General features: G+C 45.9%; 1 protein-coding gene and 1 long non-coding RNA gene across 5 annotated transcripts in view; both read right to left on the bottom strand.

Moving 5' to 3' along the window:
• The window catches only part of tbrg1 (transforming growth factor beta regulator 1), a 95,365-nt gene that overhangs the window by 24,872 nt on the left and 58,275 nt on the right, over nucleotides 1-12,218 (bottom strand). For all 4 annotated transcript variants that reach the window (XM_078199774.1, XM_078199775.1, XM_078199776.1 and 1 more), the window contains one exon: nucleotides 1,690-1,829. In XM_078199774.1, the coding sequence (XP_078055900.1) occupies nucleotides 1,690-1,829 (140 nt within the window). The remainder of the gene's footprint in view (nucleotides 1-1,689; nucleotides 1,830-12,218) is intronic.
• On the bottom strand, nucleotides 8,410-11,637 carry LOC144480358 (uncharacterized). The gene is made up of 2 exons (XR_013495653.1): nucleotides 8,826-11,637; nucleotides 8,410-8,616 (listed from the first exon to the last, which is right to left on the bottom strand). It is a non-coding gene; the product is annotated as an uncharacterized LOC144480358 (long non-coding RNA).

The following is a 12,218-nucleotide window of genomic DNA, read 5'->3' as shown; positions in this document are numbered from 1 at the left end:
ATCTCCTCTCAAAATCAAGCTGACTTGTGTCCGGGATTTCTGTCCGGGAGATGCAGCAGGCGACAGGGGAACATTTATCCTCCTTTACGATGTAAAATCCAAGCCCTGACTGAGTTTCAACACATCCCAGCATGGACTGACAATGGGTCCACATCTACATGCCTGTGCTTCAGTGTGGCGGCTCTAACATCCATGCAGAACAATCCTCGCTAACCCATGCAAGTACAACACTGAGTAACTCACCACACACTCCAAACACAATTCATTTAGATAGGGCTGATCTATTAATATCATCATTTATTTATAAAACTTTCTATCTTACTTTTCATGCAGTTTTGTGCTCATTAATGGAGCACTTTCCCTTTCGGACAATTAGTATCTGTATCAAACACTCCCAGGACAGGTATAGCACAGGGTTAGATACAGATTAAAGCTCCCACTACACTGTCCCCATCAAACACTCCCAGGGCAGGCACAGCACGGGGTTAGATACAGAGTAAAGCTCCCTCTACACTGTCCCCATCAAACACTCCCAGGGCAGGCACAGCACGGGGTTAGATACAGAGTAAAGCTCCCTCTACACTGTCCCCATCAAACACTCCCAGGACAGGTACAGCACGGGGTTAGATACAGAGTAAAGCTCCCTCTACACTGTCCCCCATCAAACACTCCCAGGACAGGTACAGCACAGGGTTAGATACAGAGTAAAGCTCCCTCTACACTGTCCCCATAAACACTGTTTGTAGAACCTGAGTGGGTTCGTGATCCGTAGTCCTTTCGGTATCTTGTCTGCTTTCTTGCATAGGACAGGTACACCACGGGGTTAGATACAGAGTAAAGCTCCTTTAACACTGTCCCCATCAACCACTCTCAGGACAGGTACACCACGGGGTTAGATACAGAGTAAAGCTCCTTTAACACTGTCCCCACCAAACACTCCCAGGACAGGTACACCACGGGGTTAGATACAGAGTAAAGCTCCTTTAACACTGTCCCCACCAAACACTCCCAGGACAGGTACAGCATGGGGTTAGATACAGTTCCCTCTAACTCTGTCCAATCAAATCCTCCCTTGGCAAGTGCAGCAGCAGTTAGGTATAAAGTTCACTCTACACTATCCCAGGGCAGATTTTAAAAATTCATTCGTGGGATGTAGGCGTCACTCTCAAGGTCAACATTTAATGCCCATCCAAACTGCCCTTGAACTGAGTGTCTCGCTGGGCCATTTAAGAGGCCAGTTAAGAGTCAACCACATTGCTGTGGATCTGGAGTCACACACTGGCCAAACTTAGGCAAATTTCCTGAGTGAATCAGGTGGGTTTCATGGTCATTATTAGACTTCTCATTCTAGATTTTATTGGATTCAAATTTCACCATGTGCTATGGTGGGATTTGAACCCAGGTCTCCACAGCATTGTCCTGGTTATCTCTAATCCAGTGACAATACCACTGCGCCACCACCTCCCCATCAGCACGGGGATAGATACAGACTATCTACACTGTCCCAAACCTTTCCAGGATAGCTACAGCACGGGGTTATAAACATTGCACCCAAACCAGCAATGTGACCTCTCAGAATAAGATTGTCAATTCCTCGCCGAAATTTTAAATTTGCTAACACAAAACCGAGAATAATCCAACACTGGTGGTGTTTCCCTTGGAATCAAAGAGAATAATAAGAATGCAAACCTCTCCTAAACTGTAAATGGTCAGTCCTCCAAGCACAATCGGAAAGATTGGCCTACCACAGGAGTCCAGAGGGATGGGTTGGACCAGTTTCCGGATGCTCCTGTCCCTAGTTCGCTTCTTCTTTGATACCTTTTTCAAACCTGGAATTAATTGCACGTTAGCGCTGCAACCAAACTACAGATATCAAGCACAAAAACCTGTAAACATCTCCTTTGACATTCAGAACATAATTTGAAGCCATCACAGAAAGTTGCTTCACATCCAGAGACAACATTTCCATTCAGAGAAACCAGCGCACTGAGATAGTTTCTACAGTGATGTTGTACTGGGTGGCACCTCGAAATTATTGGGATTTACTATGAAGCACACACCAGTCAAAATGGCAATGCGCCATGGGTTTAATTCAATCTAAAGGTTTACCGAGAGATGGAATAGGGTCTGGTATGATTAGTTAGTTGTGTGCGCCATGCTGTAAGGAGGCCAGTTACACTGAGGAGAGGTTCTGCTGGCTTGTCGCTATATTTGATGCTGAGGGAGCAGGGGATGTGCCAGATTCCAGGAAAGAGCCCAACTGCCCAATACCCTCACTGGAGACTCAACATTCCAGCTAGCATTTGCTCCATGGCTACATAGACCACATGGAACCATAGAAAAGTTACAGCACTGGAGGCCATTCAGCCCATCTTGTCCATGTGCCATGGAAACAGACATTTTCTTTCGTCTGGTAGTGGCCCTTTGCCAGGGTGGGTCATTCTCCAATAGGCAGACCCAAAGGGATTGATGATCAGAGAAACCAGCATGGATATATTTGGTGCAAACCATGTCTAATAAACAGAGCCAAACGATTTGAGGTCACCAACATGGTGGATAAGGGAGTGTCAATGCATGTTCTTTATGTGGACTTCCAGGAAGCATTTGGTAAAGTTCCACATGAGAGACTGTTAGCAAAGTGAGAGAGCACGGAAAGGAAGGCAACCTTCTGACATGGGGAGGAAATTGTTAGACAGAGAGTCGGGACAATGGGCATAGGTTCCAATGACTAGGATATGGCCAGTGGTGTCCCAGAGGGCCTCAGTACCTCACTATATTTACCATTGATTTAGAGGAAAGAGGGCTGTTTATCTAGGTTTGCTGACGACTCTAAGTTAGGTGATACAGTAAGTAGTGTAGGCAGCAATACCAAAACTGCGACCAAAGGAATTCAATGTGGGAAAACAAGAGATCATCCCCTCTGAACATAAAACAGATTATCTTTTAAGTGGTGAAAAACTGGGAACTATGGAGGAGCAGGGAGATTGAGGAATCAGTGTACAGAAGTCATTTTAAACTGGTGGACAGGTACAAAAGAAAATCTTCAAACAGCTAATGGAACATTGACATTCGTCTGAAGGGGGCTGGAATATAAAGAGGTGGATGTTATATTATAGCCATACAGAATTCCGGTCAGACCCTATCTGGAATCCTGCAGTCAGTTCTGGGCACCACACCCCTGGAAGGATATATCAATCTGAGAGAGAGGGTGCCGCGCACATAGAACAGTACAGCACAGAACAGGCTCTTCGGCCCACGATGTTGTGCCGAGCTTTATCTGAAACCAAGATCAAGTTATCCCACTCCCTATCATCCTGGTGCGCTTCATGTGCCTATCCAATAACCGCTTAAATGTTCCTAAAGTGTCTGACTCCACTATCACTGCAGGCAGTCCATTCCACACCCCAACCACTCTCTGAGTAAAGAACCTACCCCTGATATCCTTCCTGTATCTCCCACCATGAACCCTATAGTTATGCCCCCTTGTAATAGCTCCATCCACCCGAGGAAATAGTCTTTGAACGTTCACTCTATCTATCCCCTTCATCATTTTATAAACCTCCATTAAGTCTCCCCTCAGCCTCCTCCGCTCCAGAGAGAACAGCCCTAGCTCCCTCAACCTTTCCTCAGTAGACCTACCCTCCAAACCAGGCAGCATCCTGGTAAATCTCCTCTGCACTCTTTCCAGCGCTTCCACATCCTTCTTATAGTGAGGTGACCAGAATTGCACACAATATTCCAAATGTGGTCTCACCAAGGTCCTGTACAGTTGCAGCATAACCCCACGGCTCTTAAACTCCAACTCCCTGTTAATAAAAGCTAACACACTATGGGCCTTCTTCACAGCTCTATCCACTTGAGTGGCAACCTTTAGAGATCTGTGGATATGGACCCCAAGATCTCTCTGTTCCTCCACAGTCTTCAGAACCCTACCTTTGACCCTGTAATCCACATTTAAATTTGTCCTACCAAAATGAATCACCTCACATTTATCAGGGTTAAACTCCATTTGCCATTTTTCAGCCCAGCTTTCCATCCTATCTATGTCTCTTTGCAGCCTACATTCCCAGGAATGATATTTGACTAACAAAGATCAATTATGATAGGAGATTGCATAACTAGGCTTGTACTCTCTTGAGTACAGACAATGAAGGGGTGTTATAATTGGATTTTAAAATAATTAAAGGATTTGATAATGTCAGCAGAGAGGAACTATTTCCTCTCATAGAATCGGGCGGCACGGTAGCACAGTGATTAGCACTGCTGCTTCACAGCTCCAGGGACCTGGGTTCGATTCCCGGCTTGGGTCACTGTCTGTGTGGAGTTTGCACATTCTCCTCGTGTCTGCGTGGGTTTCCTCCGGGTGCTCCGGTTTCCTCCCACAGTCCAAAGATGTGCGGGTTAGGTTGATTGGCCAGGTTAAAAATTGCCCCTTAGTGTCCTGAGATGCGTAGGTTAGAGGGATTAGTGGGTAAATATGTAGGGATATGGGGATAGGGCCTGGGTGGGTTTGTGGTCGGTGCAGACTCGATGGGCCGAATGGCCTTTCTGTACTGTAGGGTTTCTATGATGTTCTAATCCCTACAGCGCAGAAAAAGCAATTCAGCCCATTGAGACTGCACCAACTCTGACAGAGCATCTTACCCAGGCACTTTCCCCCACCCTATCCCTGTAACCCCACACATTCATCACGGCTAATCCCATCTAACCTACACATTTTGGGACACTAATTTAGCATGGGCAATCCACCTAACCTGCACATCTTTGCACTGTGGGAGGAAACCGGAGCACCCGGAGGAAACCCACGCAGACACGGGGAGAACGTGCAGACTCCACGCAGACAGCCACCCAAGCCGGGATTTGAATGTGGATGCCTGGAGCTGTGAGGCAGCAGTGCTAACCCACTGTGCTACCCACTCTGGTGGGAGAGTCCAGGACTAAGGGCCAAAACCTTAAAATTAGAGCTCGAGTATTCAGGGATGGCCTTTCTTCACACAAATGAGGTTGGGACTCTGAGCGCTCCCCTTTAAAAAGCTGTTGTGACCCGGAGGTGCGAAGTGAAAATTCCAAACCGGGTTCGATAGATGTTAGGGAAGAGTACTGAGAGTTACCAAGTATGGGAAAATAATTACTGCCTTGAAACAATACCACTCACTCCGTGCCTGTGTTTCTGCTCCACGTGAATCTCCTCAGCCCTTCACTTCATCCCATTAACAGTTTTCTATTCAGCTTTCTATCCTTTTCCTCCTCAAGTGTTTGGCTCGCTTCCCTCAGCTGTAACCACGCTCTGTGGGAGCAGGTTCTACATTCTAGCTGCTCCACAGTTCTCCTGAACTTCCTTTTGGATTTATTTGGGACTATTTTATTTATGTATATATATATATATATGGCTCTCAGTTTGGTCTTACCCTATTGTGGAAGCATCTTTGGTATGTCTACCTATCAGGCCCTTTCACAGTCTTGATGGCTTCTACCAGGTCACCCCCCTCAGTCTTCTCTTTCCCAGAGAAGAACTCCAGCCTGCTCATTCTTTCCTGGACAGATATACAGTGACCTTTCAGTTCAGGAATCATTTGAGTAAATATTTTTTGCACCTTCTCCAGTGTTTCTATATCCTTTCTATAAAATGGAGAGCAGAAATAGTCACAGTATTTCAAGTGGGATCTAACCAGGTTTCTACTTCTTTAAGGTAATTTCGCCTGTTGAATTCTTTCCCTCTAGAAATGTACTCTGTCAATGTGTATTTAGCAATGATGCGTTGATTCTGTGTTCACTGTCTTCCTGTATTTTGTCGCATTCCTCCTCTGTATTAACTACACTCTCCACTTCATTGCAGTTTTTTGATATTGAACTTGCAATTCCCGAGTCCAAATCATTCCTGTAAATTGGAAGCACCAGGGATCTTAGCATCAATCCTTGGGCAACATAGGGGGAGGCACAGTGGTTAGCACTGCTGCCTCACAGTGCCAGGGACGCAGGTTTGATTCCTGGCTTGGGTCACTGTGTGTGTGGAGTTTGCACGTTCTCCCCGTGTCTGCGTGGGTTTCCTCCGAGTGTTCCGGTTTCCTCCCACAGTCCGAAAGACGTGCTGGTTAGGTGCATTGACCATGCTAAATTCTCCCTTCAGTCTCCCTCCGAGACTGAAGAACGTTTAACTCACTCAGGAACCAGCTGCTTCAGAAATTATATTTTTAGTGTTATTCTGAACAGGCGCTGGAGTGTGGCAACTAAGGGATTTTCACGGTAACTTCATTGCAGTGCTTGGAGTATTTGATGAGGACAACGTTCTTGTGACTAATAAATAAACCTTACTTTATTTTTATTATTTCCCACAATATGGAACCAAAGTGGATAGAGATCATAGAGTCATAGAGGTTTACAGCATGGAAACAGGCCCTTCGGCCCAACTTGTCCATGCCGCCCTTTTTTTTTAAACCCCTAAGCTAATCCCAATTGCCCACATTTGGCCCATATCCCTCTATACCCATCGTACCCATCAGCCATGATCCAACCGAACGCAGGAACAGGCTTGACGATCTGACAGGTCTCCTCCTATTCCTGATGAGCTGGAGGTGAGTGGCTTCACAATGTAAGGTGCCAACAGGTAAATCTCTTTGCCAGCTGCTACCCTACAGATTCTTGCTTCTTTGCAAGAGGTTACCATCTCGAGAGTCCACTTTCAGTCCTGTCCCCATTCCTTCTCCTCAATCTGGTAGCCTCCTCTCCCCACACAACCCCTCACCCGTGCCCACCCCCCCATCAGATTTAGTGTTGTTTTTCAATCTTCAGCAACCACGTCACAGAGGGTAAAGCTGGACTTGTAGCGTCTATTGTGGTGTGGAGTACAGCTGTAGGAGGCCGGCACCAACAGAATTCTATCATGTCCTGAAGGAACAGGCTTAAGTCATGTTGGCCAACTATTGGAAGACATGACCAATAGTGTCAGATTAAGAAGGTAACCATTATGAATGTGTGTGAAAGGAGTACCACATTGCAACAAGGATGTCCAGACTCTGTGAGATTATCAGGGAGACTTGTCAGGCTGATGGTGTTGCTGTTATCATAGGGAGTGTTCCTGGATCTTGGTTGATATTCCCAGGTGGAGTACAAAGGGTGGCCTGAGTATATTTGGAGTCCCAGACAGGGATTGGATTCTGTAGATTGGGCTGGCTGTTAGTGATGGTTAAGACAGAGGAAATCCAGAATCTCCTGCATATGTGAGGAGCTGGAGCTGTTTGAAACAAATCTGTGGATTCTTGCTTCTCAAGATCTCCAAACGGTTGCGTGACACCCAGGATTCGTTATCGTGGTGGAGACATTTCAGCTTCCGCTGACTCGCATAGATGAGCTGCAACTCAGTACAGCCATGAGGGGATCGTCACTGACTCAGATTGTTGGGTAAGGAACCCTTTAGATTTCTTTAGCTACGGGATCAATCCTGTGTCAACTGGAGTCTTTGCATGTCCTCCAAGAAGTGGCAGAATATCATCACACCAGACCTGGTTTTTGGCTTTAAATGCCAAGTGAATTTATTGAACAATAGGTTAACACATGAATAAATATAACAGCAATATTGAATGCATATACTTAGAGTAGATGTTAAACCATGCAAATTCTTCAAAAGAAGGAGAATAATAAATGGTTTACAATCTATATATTTTAAATTAAACTTTGTATACAGTTATTTCTTCACTTGTTTACCAGCTGCAGGGGCTCACTATCATCATCTGAGCTTTGTGAAAGGTTCAGACAAACTCTTCTGATTCCAACAGCTACTTTAGCACCTCCCAAAGCAGCTACCTTCAGAAGGAGCTGCCAATGACACAGTTACTCACAGTGGCAGCAAATACCAGGCACTGACCCGACTAATAACCTGTGACCATCAGCAACTCCAGATCGATAACCCAGTGATTCAGTGTGTGGAGGCTCCAATAACCATTCTGGCTAACCCACCCAACTATAACCCCCAAGTTAAAAGCTGTTTAATAAACCACCATCCCAAACACAACTCAGACAGTAATGTACAATCAGCATTTCATCACCAAGCCTTCTACCATTTTTTTGTTGGAGTTTTGTGCTGTAAAGGTGCAGGAAAAGGGAGCACTTTCCTGTGCCGGACACCCATTGAACCCAACAAACACTCCCAGGACAGGAACAGCATGGGGTTAGATACAGAGTAAAGCTCTCTCTACACTGTCCTCATCAAACACTCCCAGGACAGGTACAACACGGGATTAGATACAGAGTAAAGCTCCCTCTACACTATCCCCATCAAGCACTCCCAGGACGGGTACAGCATGGGGTTAGACACTGAATAAATCTCCCTCTACACTGTCCCCATCAAACACTGATGTGGAGATGCCGGCGTTGGACTGGGGTAAGCACAGTAAGAAGTCTCACAACACCAGGTTAAAGTCCAACAGGTTTATTTGGTAGCAAATACAATAAGCTTTCGGAGCACAGCTCCTTCGTCAGATGGAGTGGATATCTGTTCTCAAACAGTGCAAACACTGAGTAGAGCTCCCTCTACACTGTCCCCATCAAACACTCCCAGGACAGGTACAGCACGGGATTAGATACAGAGTAAAGCTCCCTCCACATTGTCCTCATCAAATACTCCCAGGACAGGTACAGCACTGGGTTAGATACAGAGTAAAGCTCCCTCTACGCTGTCCCCATCAAACACTCCCACGACAGGTACAACACGGGATTAGATACAGGGAAAAGCTCCCTCTACACTGTCCCCATCAATCACTCCCAGGATAGGTTACAGCATGGGGACAGATATAGACAAAGCTCCCTCTACACTGTTCCCGATCCAACACTCCCAAGACGGGTACAGCACTGGGTTAGAAACAGAGTAAATCTCCCTCTACACTGTCCCCATCAAACACTGATGTGGAGATGCCGGCGTTGGACTGGGGTAAGCACAGTAAGAAGTCTCACAACACCAGGTTAAAGTCCAACAGGTTTATTTGGTAGCAAATACCATAAGCTTTCGGAGCACAGCTCCTTCGTCAGATGGAGTGGATATCTGTTCTCAAACAGTGCAAACACTGAGTAGAGCTCCCTCTACACTGTCCCCATCAAACACTCCCGGGACGGGTACAGCATTGGTCTCTGAGGAGAAGGCTTGGCTCCTCCCTCAAGCTATCTGTTGGGACCCCCAGCGAGATGTATATCGAGTTATGTCAGGATATGAATCTGGATTTGATCTTCTTGTATATTTCATCTGAACTAAAGAAATCAAACTAAAACCTGGCTGATAGCGAAGGGACGTGGCAACTGGAGGAGGTTATCAGCCTATACATCATTCATGGCTGATGTGTGACCTAATCTTCAGTACTGCTACCCCCCCCACCTTTACCCCATATCCCTTAATAACCCCAGCTAAGAAAGTCTATCAGTCTCAGATTTAAAATTAGCAATTAATTCTGCATTCATTTGCATTTGGAGCAGAGATTTCCAAACTGCTGTCATTCTGCATGTAACAGTGTTGTTTCATTTCATCCTTTATATAATGCGGGCCTAACCCTGCACTCCCCAAGTAGCATGTAAAATAAGCGGCGGAGACAGGGGAGATTCACTCTCATTGTTTGAGGAGGGAGATAGGAAGATTGTTCTCGCTGTGGCAAGGACATTACTAGCAAATGCCTTATGACAACAAGCAAACATCAAAACGCTCAGGTCCCACTCAACTTTCCTCCTTCATCTTTTCCCGGTACATTGATGACTCTCTTGGGGCCTCTTCGATCCTCGGCCTAAACTGCAAAATTTCACCAACATTGCTTCAAATTTCCAACCCTCCCTCATCTTCACATCATCCACCTGCAGTTCTCCCTCCCGGGGCTTTGGCCCTCACTCTCTCCCCCAACCCCCTCTCTCTTGTTATCTCCCCAAATTCCACGATCTTTTGAGATATTGACATTCCTGTAATTCTGGCTTCCTGTTTATTCCCAATTAGAACTGCTCCACTATTAGGATTGCTCCACTATTGGTGGCCATGCCTTCAGCTACCTAGACCCCAAAGCTCTGGAATTTGCTCCCTACACCTCTCCCCCTCTCTACCTCCCTTTCTGCCTTGAAGACATTTCTTAAAATCTCACCTGATAACCTTTATGTACTTTGGTGCCAGTCTGTTTTCTGATGCTCATGTGAAGTGCTTTAGAATGTTCCATCGTATTAAATGAGCTCACTCATTGTTCTTTGCTTCCCTTCCTCGACTTCCCAGTCTCCATTTCTCAGGATAGATTGCTGCTCTTTTCATAATTCCCACAATGACCTGGACTACACTTCCTCACACCCAGCTATTTCCTGGAAGGAGTCTATTCCGTTTCTGCAGCTTCTCCTTTGTTGTATCTGTTCTGAAAACGGGACCTTGCACACCGTTGCTTCCAATATGTTTCCCTTTTTCCTTCAGCCAAGGAGACTCCCCCTCCCCATGGTTGATAAGGACTGTGACCATATCCATCCCATTTCCATGGTAAATGCAAGGGGTTACAGTGGAAGACACAAATAACATGCCAAAAATTGATGACAGGAAGGCTATGGCAGGTGAGAACCGAAAAACTATCATTATTAAGAAAGAGGTAGTGTTGGGCAAGTTAATGGGGCTAAAGGTAGACAAGTCTCCTGGTCCTGATGGAATGCATCCCAGGGAACTAAAAGAAATGGCGGGAGAAATAGCAAATGCACTAGTGGTAATTTACCAAAATTCGCTGGACTCTGGGGTGGTTCCCGCAGATTGGAAGACAGCAAATGTGACGTCACTGTTTAAAATCGGAGGTAGACAAAAAGCGGATAACTATAGGCCGGTTAGCTTAACTTCTGTAGCAGGGAAAATGATTGAATCTATCATCAAGGAAGAAATAGCAAGACATCTGGATATAAGTTGTCCCATTGGGAAGACGCAGCATGGGTTCATGAAGGGCAGGTCATGTTTGACAAATGTGGTGGAATTCTTTGAGAACATTACATGTGCAGTGGACAATGGGGAACCTGTGGATGTGGTGTATCTGGGTTTCCACAAGGCATTTGACAAGGTGCCGCACCAAAGACTGCTACATAAGATAAAGGTGCACAGTGTTACGGGTAATGTATTAGCATGAATAGGGGATTGGTTAACTAACAGAAAGCAAAGAGTGGGGGGTAAATGGGTGTTTTTCTGGTTGGCGATCAGTGACTAGCGGTGTGCCTCAGGGATCAGTGATGGGACCACAATTGTTTACAAGATGATTTGGAGTTGGGGACCAAGTGTAGTGTGCCAAAATTCGCAGATGACACTAAGATGAGTGGCAGAGCAAAGTGTGCAGAGGATGCTGAAAGTCTGCAAAGGGATATAGATAGTCTAAGTGAGTGGGCGAGGGTCTGGCAGATGGAGTACAATGTTGATAAATGTGGGGTCATCCATTTTGGTAGGAATAACAGCAAAATTGACTATTATTTAAATGGTAAAAAATTGCAGCATGCTGCTGTGCAGAGGGACCTGGGTGTCCTTGTGCAGGAATCTCAAGGAGTTGGTTTGCAGGTGCAGCAGGTAATTAAGAAGACAAATGGAATTTTGTCCTTCACTGCTAGAGGGATGGAGTTTAAAAACAGCAAGGTTATGTTGCAGCTGTATAAGGTGCTGGTGAGGCCACACCTGGAGTACAGTTTTGGTCTCCTTACTTGAGAAAGGATATACTGGCACTAGAGGGGGTGCAGAGGAGATTCACTACGTTGATTCCGGAGTTGAAGGGGTTGGCTTACGAGGAGAGACTGAGTAGACTGGGGCTATACTCATTGGAATTCAGAAGAATGAGGGGAGATCTTATAGAAACATACAAGATTATGAAGGGAATAGAGAAGATAGAAGCAGAGAAGTTGTTTCCACTGGCGGGTGAAACCAGAACTAGGGGGCATAGCCTCAAAATAAGGGGAAGCAGATTTAGGACTGAGTTGAGAAGGAACTTCTTCACACAAAGGGTTGTGAATCTGTGGAATTCCCTGCCCAGTGAAGCAGTTGAGGCTACCTCATTGAATGTTTTTAAGGCAAGGATAGATGAATTTTTGAACAGTAAAGGAATTAAGGGTTATGGTGAGCGGGCGGGTAAGTGGAGCTGAGTCCACGAAAAGATCAGCCATGGTCTTATTGAGTGGCGGGGAGCAGCCTCAAGGGGCCAGATGGCCTACTCCTGCTCCTAGTTCTTACGTTACGGGGATAGGGCAGAGGGGTGGGC

Source organism: Mustelus asterias, chromosome 28 (assembly GCF_964213995.1).
Source record: "Mustelus asterias chromosome 28, sMusAst1.hap1.1, whole genome shotgun sequence".
Lineage (NCBI taxonomy): Eukaryota > Metazoa > Chordata > Chondrichthyes > Carcharhiniformes > Triakidae > Mustelus > Mustelus asterias.
Note: the sequence above shows the minus strand (reverse complement) of the source record. Positions and strands in the feature narration are given on the sequence as shown.